The 14,777-nt window shown below is 38.7% G+C and overlaps 1 protein-coding gene across 1 annotated transcript; it reads left to right on the top strand.

Annotated features, from left to right (window-relative positions):
* The first annotated feature begins 10,794 nt into the window (after nt 1–10,794).
* On the top strand, nt 10,795–11,514 carry LOC137209220 (olfactory receptor 10J3-like). Its single transcript, XM_067710630.1, is given in 3 exon segments — nt 10,795–10,850; nt 10,852–10,955; nt 10,958–11,514. Coding segments are annotated over 3 exon segments (717 nt in total).
* The last annotated feature ends 3,263 nt before the right edge of the window (nt 11,515–14,777 follow it).

The following is a 14,777-nucleotide window of genomic DNA, read 5'->3' as shown; positions in this document are numbered from 1 at the left end:
TAATGAAGCAGCAAATATTAATGAACATCTACTTGTGTTCCATGTAGTATGCTGAATTTTGGAGGTACAAGCAGAACAAAAACAGTCATGGTGTTTGCTCTCATGGAGCTTATCAAGGAGGGAGGCATATAGAGCTGTAGCTAATCCATTGGGTATCTTTGTGCAAATTAGAAAAAAAAGCCTCTTTTGGGTAGATGCAGCCCATGTGCACACCACTTGGTGAGTAGACAGTATATTTTTGTAATTTGTAAAAGAGCATCTCTTCAATGGATGGATGGAGCTCCATACCAGGATATATGACTTGTCAAGTGGACTGTGGGCTGCATTTTATCCTTCACTCTCCCTCTTGATTAGGTATCCCTGTGCAGTGCTTAGCCTGCACACTAGGCAGGTTTCAAACAGTCTCAGAAATAAAAACACTATTATAAACAAAAATAAATGCTATAAGGAAAAATGCACGGTCTTATGAGAGCATATAATAAAGGAGGGTGAGTTTTGCTAGTCTGGGGAGTCTTGCAGTATTTTTCAGAGGATTGATGTTTGAGCTAGAATCTTTAAGATGAGTATGGGTCAACTAGGTGAAGTTAGGGAAGAGAATTTAAGGCAGAGAGAAAAACATGAGTGAAGGACTTGATAGATTCATGATAATAACTCATTCCAAGAACTGAAAGAAAGACAAATTGTGCACAGAGAATCTGAGGGAGAGATGAAGTTAGAAGGTAATGGGGAGGAGATTGTGCAGGGTTTTGTACCACTTCAAGCTTATTGTGAGGCTGATGTGGAGCCAGGCAACGCTTTTAAGGAGGTGAATGGCACCATCAGATGTGCATTTCCAAATGTCTGGTTGCAATGTGGAAAATAAATTAAAGAAGAGTAAGTTTGGAAGTGGAAAGATCAATTAGGAGGCTGCTGAGGTTTTCTAGTGGAAACATAGGAGCTAGAACTTGGGAGGCAGATGTGGAGATGCTTTAGCTTGCTGAGACACACAAGACAAATTCATGATAGGCATCCTAGGTCCCATGGTCCAGTGACCTTCCTTTACCAGGACTCAGAAATTATGCGGGAGTTATTTCTCAGAAGAATGCTCATCTAGAGAAACAAAGTATGGCTTTTTATAGAAGTCTGAGGAACCTGAACTGTGATCCTCCTGTTGGAGTCTGACAGAATCTTGACTTAGTTCACCATCATGGAGAATCATCACAGCCTCTCACCTAGTTCTCTAACTAGAACCTTTGAATGAATGGGTAGCCATGTCCCCTTGAGGACAGACCCTGTGGTACTGCCACAAATAAATATTGTAAACACATACATCTCAATCTCTATAAAAAATTGACTCTCTTTGAGTACATTGTATCCTTGGGGTCATAAGGCTTTAGTGATAGAGTTGCTTGCACTATATCTTGGACCAACTTAGGAAACTTCTCTTGTTCTAGGCCCGCTCAAAATTGACAGCATCATGGCTTACTCAGAAAATGGGTTGAAGTAGCAGATGTGCAATATGTTGCCAAGCATGTCTATTTAATAATATATTTGAAAATGGGGAAATAAACCAGATTGTGTTTGGGAATCAATGGCCCTACTGTGAAATGAATTCAGGCCTGAATTCCATTTTTTACTTGACCTTCATGACTTTCCATGCTAAACTGTGTTTGCTATCGAGAGGATAATGTCAGTTCAGAGATAGTGGCCAGTATTCGCCCCAAAATATATCCCTTATATTCAGTCATCCTGGCAAATAGATACAGGTTCCTTTAAGGAAGTCTACAGAGTGATGAAAACTTATTTTACAATACTTTCAAAGAATTAAAGGAAACTATGTTCAAAGAATTAAAAGAAAAATATGGTAGTGAGTCCACAAATAGTAAATCTCAAAAAGGAAGTAGAAGCCATAAAAAAGAAGCAACTGCAAATTCTAGAGATGAAGACTATAATAACTGAAATGATGATATAAACAGCAGATTTGAGATGGCAGAAGCAGGATCAGTGGACTTGAAAATCAATCAATAGAAATTATCCAATCTGAAGAACAGAAAAACAGAAGAATGAAGAAAGGTGAAGAACCTCAGAGACCTGTTAAAAAAAAAAAAAAAAGTAAACTTTTCAACACAGGTGTAGTAGGATTCTCATAAAAAGAGGAATAAAAAGGCAGAACAAATTTGAATGTATAATGACTAAAAACTCAAATTTTATTAAAAACGTTAACAGACTCAGTAAGCTCAAGAAATCTTAAGGTAAATGCAAAGAGAATTATATATAGACACTTCAAACTGCTGAAAGCCAAATACAAGGATAAAATCTTGAAAACAACCAGAGAAAAGTGACTCATCATATACATTTTTAACAAAAAATTCTATCTAGCAACAATATCCTTCAAAAATGAAGGCAAAATAAAGGTGAACTCAGGTAAACAAAGATTGACATTATTTGTTGCTAACAGACTTACTATACAAGAAATACAAGAGGAAGTTCTTCAAGCTGAAAGGAAATGACAATTGACAATAACTCATATCCACAGGGAAGAATGAAGAAAACCGGAAATGCTACCTATGTAACATATGTAGGTAATTATAAAGGACTGTATGTATGTGTGTGTCTGTTTATATATATGCATTTCTATTTTCTTCTTTTAGTTTCTTTTTAAAAAACATAACATTGTTTAAAACAGTTATATAATTATAATACTGTATTTTTGGATTTATAAAAAATAAAAACGTAATGCATATGACGATAATAGCACAAAGGAGAGAGAGGAGGAAATGGAGTCATACTGAAGTTAAATTGCTATATGTCTTTGAAATCAAATCAGTATTAACCTGAACTAGATTGTGATAATTTAAATATTCATAGAGCAGTCACTAAAAAATGTAACTATAACATCAACAGAGGAATTAATATGGTACAATAAAAATATTTTAACAGAAAAAGCAGTAAAAGGAAACAAGAATGAAAAAGACATGAAACATAGAAAACAAATAGCAAAATGGAAGACATTAATTCAGTCATATTATTAATTACATTAAAAGTGAATGCATTAAATCCTCTGATTAAAGGGGAAAATTGTCATATTGTATTTAAAAAAGCAAGATCCAACTATGTGCTGTCTATAGGAGATACACTTTAGAATCAAAGACACAAATACTTGAAAGTAAAAGCTTGTAACTGGACCTATCATGCAAACAGTAGCCATAAGAGAGCTAAAGTGGCTATGTTAATTTCAAACAACATAGACTTTCAGATAAGGAATATTGCAAGAGACAGAGAAATATATTTACTTATGATAAAAGGTCAATATGTTAGGAAGATATGAAATTATAAATGTATACCTGACAACAGAGCCCCAAAATCCATGAAACAAAAATGACAGAATGAAAAGAGATAGGTAATTCAACAATTATAGCTGGAGAACTCAATAATTCAATTTCAGTACTTTATAGAACAACTAGACAGAGGACCTGTAAAGATATAGAATACTTGAACAACAGTCATTATTAACCAGCTTGACCTAACTGACATTTATGTAAAACTCCCTACAAAAATATCAGAGTACATCTTCTTTTCAAGAGTATGTAGAACACTCTCCAGACTAGACTGTATATCAGGCCACAAAAGACCTCAAAAATTTTTTAAAAATTGAAATCTTCTTTGGCTGATATTAACATAAAACAATTACTTTCTTTTAGTTATTGTTTATGTTGTATTTTTTTTATTCTTTTGTTTTCAATCGTTCTGTATCCTGATAATTAAGGTACGCCTCATCTTAACAAAACTTTGTTTTCCTCTCCATCTGACAATCTATGTCTACTAATTGGATTATTACTTTACATTTAATGAAATTTACATTTTAAATTTAATGAAATTACTGATATATTTGGGTTTAAATATACCATGTTAGGATTCATATTCTTTTTTCCTAGTTTTTTTTGTGACTACCTTTCCTCTCATCTTTTTGTTTATTTTGGAGTAATCAAGCCTTTTTATTATTTCTTGCCTTTTTCGTTTGTTACCTTTATAACATTTTTTTTTTTTTTTTTTTTTTTTGCAGTATGCAGGCCTCTCACTGTTGTGGCCTCTCCCGTTGTGGAGCACAGGCTCCGGACGCGCAGGCTCAGGGGCCGTGGCTCACGGGCCTAGCTGCTCCGCGGCATGTGGGATCTTCCTGGACCGGGGCACGAACCCGTGTCCCCTGCATCGGCAGGCGGACTCTCAACCACTGTGCCACCAGGGAAGCCCCCCTTTACATCATTTTAATGGTTATTTTAGAATTACATTTCAAGGACAATGCAAAGACTATATGAAGCCTTAATTTAATTTATTACCATTTTCATGTTATTGTTGTATATTTTAACTCTATAAATATTTAAAAATTTATAATACATTAATTTATTATTGTATAATATTAAGTATAATACTAATTTATACTTGCCCATGCATTTATCTTTTCTGTTCTGTTATTTTAAAATTCATTTTGTTTTTTTTTTGTTTTTTTCATTTTTGTTTCCATCTAGGATAGATTTTCCTTCTACCTGAAGAACTCCTTTTGATATTTCCTTAATGCAGGTCTGATGGTGAATTCTCTCATTTTTTTTCCATTTCTAAAAATGTCTTTGTTTTTCTTTTTTAGTGAGGGAGATTTTCCCTGAATATAGAATTCTAGTTTGGCAGTTATTTTCTTTCAGAACCCTGAAGATGCCATTCCACTGATTTGTGTTTTCCATTATTGCTACCAAGAAGTCATTTAATAGTCTTACTGTTATTCCTTGAAAATAATGTATCTGTTTTCCTCTAGCTACTGTAAAGACTTTTTATCTTTTTTTTTTTTAGTTATTTTACATGATATGCCTACGTGCCTTTTGTGTGTAGGTGCATGTGTATATATCCTGTGTGTATTTCAGAGTGATTCTCGAATCTGTATCTGATGTTTTCCTCAGGTTTGGAAAACGTATGGCTATGATTTCTTCATATATTGTGTCTGATATATTCTACCTCTCCTATCCATGGGCAACTCCAATTACACATATGCTAGACCTTTTAACTGGGTTTCATATGCCTCAGGTACTCTTCCAAGCTTACACGGTTGTTGGCAGAATTAGTTCCTTGTGGTTATAGGACAGAGGTTGTGTTTTCTTACCAGCTGCCAACCGAGATTGCTCTGTTCCTAGAGGCTGTCCACATTCCTTGCCAAATGGCCTTCTTGTAAGCCCTCTCAAAACTTGGTAGCTTATTTCTTCAGAGCCAGCAAGGAACTATCTCTTGTTCCTGTTTACTGAGGTGAATTTTTATAGATGTATTATAAACATGGGTGTGACATCCATCACCTTTGCTTTATTCTCTTGAGTAGAGGCAAGTCACAGTTCTGCCCACAGTCCAGAGGAGAGGATTGTATTATACATGGGTGTGACTCATTGAGGGTCACCTTAGGTGCATTTGCTACAATCTATTTATCTTAAAGTTGTATCAGATAATTTTAATACAGTGATTTTTTTTTATGGGCCTGTTTCTGTTGAGTGCTTTTTTTTTTTTTTTTGTTCTTGATCTTTACCCTTTTGGTCTTTTCTCCCAGTATGTTTATTGTATTTTTATCATATCCTGGACACTCTATATCATTTATAGATGTAAAAACCATTATACAGCTTGCAGGCTGTGCAAAAACCACTGGTAGGCTCATGGGCCAGTAGGCTGTAGTTTGCCTACCTCTGTTATAAATGAAAAAAAAAATTGTAAATTGTAAAAATAAATTGAGGCTGTACATTATATTACCTTCCTCTAGAGAAGCAAGAGCAAATTAACACAAATAGGTATTAAGTAAAATTGAGCTGGATTCAGTCTTTGTGAGGGTTAACTTATTTCCACTTTACCCTTTTGCCTAGGGTATAGCCCTTAAGCATATGGAGACTGCCATTTTTTCAGTCTTTTGATCAAAGAATACAGACAACAAGTTACAGTTCCTCAAGGAAACTACAAAGAATTGGGTGTCAGGCTAACATTTCCACATATCTTTTCTTTCTTTCTTTCTGGAATCTTTGCCCCTCAACTCTTCTCTTACTTAGAAGCTGTATCTACATCTTACAGTCTTTATAACATCATTCTAGGGATGGAGGAGAACTAGTTCTTTCCTTCAACTTTATAGGAATAGGAAGGGTAGCAGGGTGGAAGGAGCCCTGGTAATGGTCAGGGCAACTCTTCCCTCCAAAACATTAATCTCAGGATTAGGAAGTGAGCTGACTGAGTAATAAGGTCTCCAAGTATTCTGCTGTTTGGATTGTGTCTTCTGATATTGATCACTTGGGAGCAGTCAGTGCTGTTTTGGGAAGGAGACCCAGGAGTCTGGAACAGACAATTTGCACCTTATAAAGAAACCTCAAGCCGGAGTTACTGCTTTGTGACTCAATGAGGAGCTTCTTCCAGGAGGAGGGGCTGTGAGAATCTAGAGGAAATTAATGTGACTTTGTCCTTCACTTCTAATCTCAGACACTGGAAGACTGGGATAGGCATTGTTTCCTTCCTGTCCAGTTCTTTTATATATTGCACCCAAGAGGTATCTAAAGATTTGCCAGTGAAGGGGAAATTCCTATTAAACCATAGCTCTGCTCAGTAAGACATTAGTGACCTTCAGATTAAAAAAAAAAAAAAAGTAGACTATTTGCTAAAACAGCAAATTTTTACAATGTGGTCTAAATTTAAATAACTGATAGGTTTTAAATAATTATCAGGAAAGGCACTGATAATGATCTGGGAAACATTCTATAACTATTCGTAAAAATCCATATCTAATTTGCAGGCAGTCAAATTCCCAGAGTGGGGGGTATGACCCTCAGGAATGAATACAGCTCTCTAGAATACCCGAGAAATAGGCCACTTGGTGAGTTTCACTTCCTGATATGCCAGAATGTTTATTATAGTATATATTCAGTTATCACACAGCCAGTGATAAGTCTATACAAGGAGGAACATGATCTCTCCTAGAGAATATTGTGAATTCTATGATTTTGGAAATGCGGATCTGTAAACTAACATAAGAAAGAGGGACATAAGACTTCAAAGGCCTGTAATTGGGTCCTTTACAAAAGGCTGTTCAAAAATCTAAGCTCCATGAGGACAAGGACCATTCCTCGGTCATCTTTGTTGTCCTAGTATTAGCAGAGTACTTACACTTTGTGACTATTCAACACATTGAACTATTGAAAAAAAATGGTTTTGTTTGGATTTGAAGGAAAATTTTACTATTCACAGGAAACAAACAAACAAGAAAACCAGAGAATGATGAGATAAATAAGCTCTCTTCACTGGAGGAAAAATATAAATAGTATATTCATCCATGATTAAGTCAGGGGAAGGCTTTGTTTCACTTTTTGGGGGGGGGTGTCATTTACTTGAAAGAAATAAAAGGTAGTAAAAATTCCAAAGTCAAAGACATTATCTGAATTTTGAGGTTTCTGTCCATCTGTACTCTCCCTATTTTTTGGTCTCTCATGTTTCCTTCCTACACCCTAGATGAGTAATCCTACCCCTGCCAATGTTTTTCATTTCCCCATTCCACTCTGCACCCCTTTACTGATTGTCCTATCTGTTAGAGTCTCCCACATTATGGTGCTGGGGTACAGTTTTTTAGGGTATCAACAGTTAGTGCTGATTAATGGTCTGGAGGAGAAGAGAAACAGAAATATTGTAGGCTACCAGCATGAGTAAGATCTTCTGGCCAAGAAAGTGGAATTAAGTTATAAGAATAACATGGATGGGGGCTTCCCTGGTGGCACAGTGGTTGAGGATCCGCCTACCATTGCAGGGGACACGGGTTTGAGCCCTGGTCCGGGAAGATCCCACATGCTGCGGAGCAACTAAGCACGTGCACCACAACTACTGAGACTGCACTCTAGGGCCCGTGTGCCACAACTACTGAGACTGCACTCTAGGGCCCGTGTGCCACAGCCCGTGTGCCACAACTGCTGAAACCCATGTGCCTAGTGCCCATGCTCCACAACAAGAGAAGCCACTGCAATGACAAGTCCGTGCACCACAACGAAGAGTGGCCCCCACTTAACACTAGAGAGAGCCTGCATGAAGCGACAAAGGCCCAACACAGCCAAAAATAAATTAATTAATTTTTAAAAAAATCAGTCACAGGACTAGAAGGGACTGAGGATACTATGCTAACTCCATTTAAAAAAAAAAAAAAAAAGAATAACCTGGATGACTTTCAAATCAAGTGTGCAAGTATAATGAAAACCGTGATTTTATAGTGGTAGATTCCAAACTATTACTTATAATCCAGAAATGCAATCTAGAAGTCACTGAATGTCAGTCTTAGATATATTATCTGGGTGGGCTACTGTGATCTAAGGGAGAAGTAAAATGTTGGGCATCTTCAAGAAGGGGATTAGAAGCAAAAATGAAAGTCTTATTCTACCTGATTCATACCTGTGTTGATATAGTACATGTAGCAGTGCATTGTTCTGATCAGTGTACCTCAGGAAAGATTTTTAAAGTGTATGAAAAAGTCCATATGAACAATTGGAAGGGAAATGATAAAATTTATAAAATCAAGGCTAGGATAATCACAGGCTTCTTTACACATCCTAGAATGCTAGGCTGAAGCCTGTCTATCTCCTACTGCGTCTCTTAAATATTTAAACTGGTTCATATGTGGAAAACAAAAAGAAGTACTAGGGAATTCCCTGGTGGTCCAGTGGTTAGGACTCAGCACTTTCACTGCCAGGGGCCCAGGTTCAATTCCTGGTTGGGGAACTAAGATCTGTGCATCATGACCAAAAGAAAAAAGAAGAAGAAGTACAAATAAAACTACTATTTATTAAGGGCTTCCTATGTATCAAGTGCATGTCAAACTCTTCAAAGACATTAACCCATGTAACACTTATGGCAACTCTGTGGAGTATTACTATATTCAATTTATAAATGAGTTTAAATATTATGCTTAAAATGTAGAGGGGCTACTGAAGGAATTTATCCATTAGCAGACTTTTTTTTTTAAAGAATGTTATGTTAGCATAAGGTATTTGTTTTTCTCTTTCTGACTGATGAACCTAGGGGCAAGACAGGAATAAAGACACAGATGTAGAGAATGGACTTGAGGACACAGGGAAGGGGAAGGGGAAGCTGGGATGAATTGAGAGAGTAACATTGACTTATATACACTACCAAATGTAAAATAGATAGCTAGTGGGAAGAAGCTGCATAGCACAGGGAGATCAACTCAATGCTTTGCAACCACCAAGGAGGGTGGGAGGGAGACACAAGAGGGAGGGGATATGGGGATATACGTATGCACATAGCTGATTCACTTTGTTATACAGCAGAAACTAATACAACATTGTAAAGCAATTATAGTCCAATAAAGATGTTAAAGGAAAAAAGAGAAAAGAAAAAGAATGTTATGACAACATTCGGAAGAAAGACTTGGACTAAGGTCAACTGAAATGAGGGGGATTAGTTAGGAGACCATTGCAGTCATCATAGAGAATGATGATGGTGGTCGAAAGTTGAGTGTTGGTAGAAAGCATGGAGAAGAAGGGACAGAGTGGAGAGAATTTCAGGAGGCACTGTCTTCAGGATGGAAAAGGGAAGGGAGATAGTTAGGATGGTTCTCAGCTTCCTGAATGGAGGTAATGGTTAAACATGGTGGGTAATCAGGAGTAGATATGGGTTTAAGGGCAAGGTTAACTCTGTTCCAGTATAGTCTCCAATTCTGAGCTCATGTGGAATAAGCTCAATTCTATCCTCATCACAACTTGGAATATGTAAAATTAAAGTGAAAAATAGAACATCTGGCCCTTCACTGATTAAATGAGCTTTATCTTTGCTCTCACACTAGGAAAACCATTCCCTACTTGAAGCGACTTGAAGGGGTATCCTCATACTTATTCCAGCCTCTCTCCTGCCTTTGGCTAGAATTCAAGGAAATAAGCTAAATACCTGCATGGCCTTAGAATATCTAGAAGTGCTCCCTTTTTGAGTCTTTCATGATCACAGTAGACTTTAGCCAGGGTTTAGGGAAGTGAAGCCTGGGACCTAGGGTTCTGGGGAGGAGAAGCCACTCTAGGACCTTCATGGGACATTTGATATTGACAGTACATTTTGACAGTGTTGAAAGGTTATCAGCCTCAGGTATCTTTTGTCTTTCACTTAGGTCACTGTTCCTCACTGGATGCTTAGAGGGCTAAATCAAGAGTGTTGGAGGAGGAACTATAGAGCTGGGCTTCTTCCTGGACCTGGACTCAACTCTTCAATGGCTAGGTAATTATTTCTACAAATCTATCTTTTGATGTGTCTGTATTTTCCTTCTCAGATCTATCTCTGCCATCAACCCCAGGGTCCTGGGGTAACACTTCCATAGCAATAAAGAAGAGGGTGGGGGGAAGGTGATGGCTCTGAGCAAGTGACCAATAGCTGAACACTGATGACCCTTGAGGTCTTGGGCATTGTTCAGAGGATGGACATACCTTTTACTGAAGGCCTTGGTCCAGCCTACTGTCTTTCATGATTATCATCACACATTTCTTTCCTTTGCCCAGCTCTTTTAGACCTAGACCTCCCTCAGTGCTAAAGCCAAACTCCACTGTTGTGACTGAGTTCCTTTTTGAAGGTTTCCCCAGCTTTGGGTGGTAGCACAGGCTTGGTTTCTTTGTTGTCTTTCTAACTTTGTACGTGCTGACTCTCTTTGGCAATGTCATTATTGTGATTGTTATTCACCTGGACCATCACCTCTATACTCCCATGTACTTTTTCCTGAGCATGCTGTCCATCTCTGAGACCTGCTACACTGTGGCCATCATTCCCTGTATGCTTTCTAGCCTCCTGAGTCCTCATCATCCCATTTCTATCCAAGGCTGTGCCTTGGATCAATAACTGCTTCCTGCTCACAGCCAGGGGGTATGATTGCTATGTGGCCATCTGCAACCCACTACAGTATTCAGTCATCATGAGTAAAGAGGTCTGTATCCAGTGGCATCTGGGTCCCTGGGAATTGGCCTGGGTATGGCCATTGTACGGGTAACATCTGTTTTTGGCCTGCCCTTCTGTGATGCCTTTGTCATCTCTCACTTCTTCTGTGACATGAGACCCCTGCTGAAGCTGGCCTGCACATACACCACTGTCAACAAGATCATCAACTTTGTTGTCAGTGTTTTTGTCCTTGTTCTACCCATGGGCCTGGTCTTCATCTCCTATGTCCTCATCATCTCCACCATCCTCAAGATTGCTTCAGCTGAGGGTCAGAAGAAGGCCTTTGACACCTGTGCCTCCCACCTCACAGTGGTCATCATCCACTATGGCTGTGCCTCCGTCATTTACCTGAAGCCTAAGTCCCAGAGTTTCCTGGGTCAGGACAGACTCATCTCAATGACCTACACTGTCATCACTCCTCTGCTGAACCCCATCGTGTACAGCCTGAGGAACAAGGAGGTCAAAGATGCTCTGTGCAGAGTCAGGGGCAAAAGCCCCTCTCCTCTTAGTGAGGAGGTCGTTGAAGGCCTTTTCTTTCATTTTGTAAATATGTATTAATTTTAATGCTGCATCAATAATACCTTTAAGTACGGGATCAAGAAGAATAGACTAAATTGAATTGGGTGCTAAAATTGGAGACTTCCATTTGAGCTAGTCATGGTTCTCTATGACCTCCTTTAGAGAAGATAGAAAATGACTTGGCATACACTTAAGAATATAGGGGAAAGATTTACCTGCCTGGATCACTCATACCTATGTTATACACCCATGCACACATCTACATATGCCCTGAGAATATATTGGGTTATACAACTCCGGTAAAGCACAAAATCCAGCAAGTTTCTAGAAAGCTAATGAACAAAGTGTTTGTAAACCACCTCAGAAAAACCTCTGTTGTTGTTGTTAAGGGTGTATGAGTAATTTATGCAAAATTTTAACAGATAAGTGTGGAGACACATGCATGTCCTTTTCTGTGGACGTTGAAGGCTTTCTTGTAATCTGTTTTTGCTGCTTACTAATATCTCATCACAGCCTGAGGACTCTTCAGAAGGCCAAAAAAAACAAAAAAAACAAAACACTCTCCAAGTGGATAGAACTGCCCTAACTGACCATTCCTGGAAATGAGGAGTACAAATGTGGGAAGGCAAAAAATCACCAGTTACTAGAACACAGAGGTGGGTTGTCCATAGTCCCAAGATGCTTAGGTGAGAAAACTCCAATTTGGAAAGGAGAGCATGCTGAACAATTCAATGCTTTTCACATCTCCAGTGCAGGAGTGACAGAGGATGGAGGCTGGAAGAAGCCAAGCAAAATCATAGTTCCTTTTGCAGGGTAGACTTAAATCTTTGAAATAGTGTTATAAATGTAAGCACTTTAACTACAACTTCTGAAATTATTTATTAATGAGCAGAAGTCTGAAGCTTGACTTAATGAAAAAAATTTCCAGTAAGTTCCTAAGCTGTCAGAGGTTAATCTTCAGAAATTTCTTCTTAGATACTCCCAGCTTAAAACCTGAGGTAAAAAACAGCATTTCATGTTTGAGCATCACAGAAGGTGAAGGTGTATACCCTGGTCCTCTCTCCCTCATCCTTCCACTTCACTCTGGCCTTCTATACTGAAGAACAGGTATAACCTGAGTTTCAAACCCAGTTCTTGCCGTCTCTAGAATCCAGCTGATCCCATGGGGTGACGCTGCAGAGGCAAGATATCACTTGTAAGAGTGTCATGAAGTTAGCTGGGTGCTGAAGATAGGACAAGGCAGTGGAAATTAACAAATCTTCTAAGTCAAGCTAACATGTCTTGCTTTGCCAAGAAACACTGGCATGTGCTATCTGACCAGAGATAAAAGATATCTTTGCCTTTGTGACCAGATTTCTAGAAATGATAGAGTCAGTTTATTTCTGTTAGGATAGCCAAGAATTGCCAAAAACAGTTAAGAAAAACTTTTTTTGCATTGTGTTCTGCTTAGTCTAGATAAAGCTGTTAGGTAAAGGTCTGATGACCAGTGTCAGTTTCTGATAAGGCACCCGATAGGGACTTGGGCTTGGTAACTAACTGTCCAGGGCTGGTAGACAACTTAAGGCAGGGAGACAATAATACTCTCTGAGTTTCTCTGGGCACCCAGGCTGGCGAGTACCTCTGCCATTCTCAGTATAAAGCTCCCATCTCTGACTTCAAGGAGATTCTCTTGTTGTCCCATTTCCCATTTAATGAGAAGAGAGAAATAGCAGAGCTTTTCTTCAAGTACTCAATTTCCCAAAATACAAGGTGTATCTTTTGTCCGAGTTTCCACTCTTGAGGTAACCAAGGAAATTTGTCTTCCATTGGCCACTAGTAGGGAGCTACCAACTTGATATTCAAAAACCAATCCTAATTATTGGGAGTTTGTGACATTTTGTAGCAGACAATTTGGAACAGCCATCATGGGAAAGATATTTGCTCTATGGACTGGCCTAGACCAATCTGGTAAGATATTGGAGGTAACAGAGGAAGCCCCAAGGGTGGAGCTGGGGTGAATTATTTCTATTCTAATCATTTGTATAACCTCCATACTTCTTCCCTGGCACAGATAAACTTTATGTATACTGAAATAAAAAAGCACCTTTATAAATGCCATATTTTGGGGGTCCACAAAATACTCAAGAATTCACTGTGTGTTCCACATTCCCTATGGAACAGATGTATGAATATCAGGAAGAAAAAAGGTGGAAATAAATGGTAGACATAAGTCTGGTATGAACCTGAAATTTAGATACATGGGAGAGCACAATGAAGGGAGAGACCAGTGTGTAGAGGATGAAGGAGAAATTCACACCAGAGCTCTTTTGGGAATGTGTTCTTAGCCTTTGTGCTGGAGAGTCACCTCATAGAACTGGGTTCCCACGTAATGAAGGACAAAATGGGCTCAAAGGGAGCTTAGAGACCACCTAGTCCAAATGCCGCTTGTTACAAAGAAGAAATGAAATCTCAGAGACTGGCAAGAACTTGCCCCAGTCACACGGCTGGTTAACAACAGCTCAAACTTCCAGGTTTATGCTCTGTCCATAGCCCTTGCCAGCTGGGAGTGAGGATGAAAATGGAGGTAAAAGTGAATTGGAGGTAAAGTGAAAATAGAAGTAAAAGTCACTCAGAGACTCAGAAAATCCCTCAGAAGATGTATCTGAAGCTTATAAAGCCTCGACTTTCTATTCATGTTCAGTCTCTCTCAATTCTTAACTCCGGGTCACTTGGCCTCAGACCAAATAAAGGAGGAAGTAACTTGCTCTTTAGCCTGATGCATAGCTGTGTGTTAAACACTGTGAGACAAGATGTTGTTAATGAATGTTCTGTAAGACTGTGGTCTCAAGGTTATAACTTCTAACAGACCTCCTGTCTTTCCTTAAAGGTAGGGAAGTGTCCAGGAACAACACCAAGGAGCTTGCTGTAGGGACTTTTCCTGGCCTATGGCTGCAGGAAAAATCTCTTCTCCACTCACCAGGCTTCTTTACACAAAGCCAAGTGCCAAGGCCATTCCCTGAGAATCTGGTCATTTCCTATCTCTCTGAAGTGATTTTAAAAAAAGAGACAGTGTTAAGGAGGTTCATACCAGCGTTGGGGACCAGGGTGGGCTGCCCCTAAATGTGCCACAATGACATATTGATTATTTTGAATTAAAGTTACTTAAGAATCAGGGATGGATGGATTGGGAGTTTGGGATTAGCAGTTACAAACTATTATATATAGAATGGATAAACAACAAGGTCCTGCCGTATAGCACAGGGAACTATATTCAATATCCTGTGATAAACCGTAATGGAAAAGAATATGAAAAAGGATATATC

This window comes from Pseudorca crassidens, chromosome 2, assembly GCF_039906515.1.
Source record: "Pseudorca crassidens isolate mPseCra1 chromosome 2, mPseCra1.hap1, whole genome shotgun sequence".
In the NCBI taxonomy this organism is placed as follows: Eukaryota; Metazoa; Chordata; class Mammalia; order Artiodactyla; family Delphinidae; genus Pseudorca; species Pseudorca crassidens.
The sequence above is the reverse complement of the archived record's forward strand: the minus strand, read 5'-3'. Positions and strand labels throughout refer to the sequence as shown.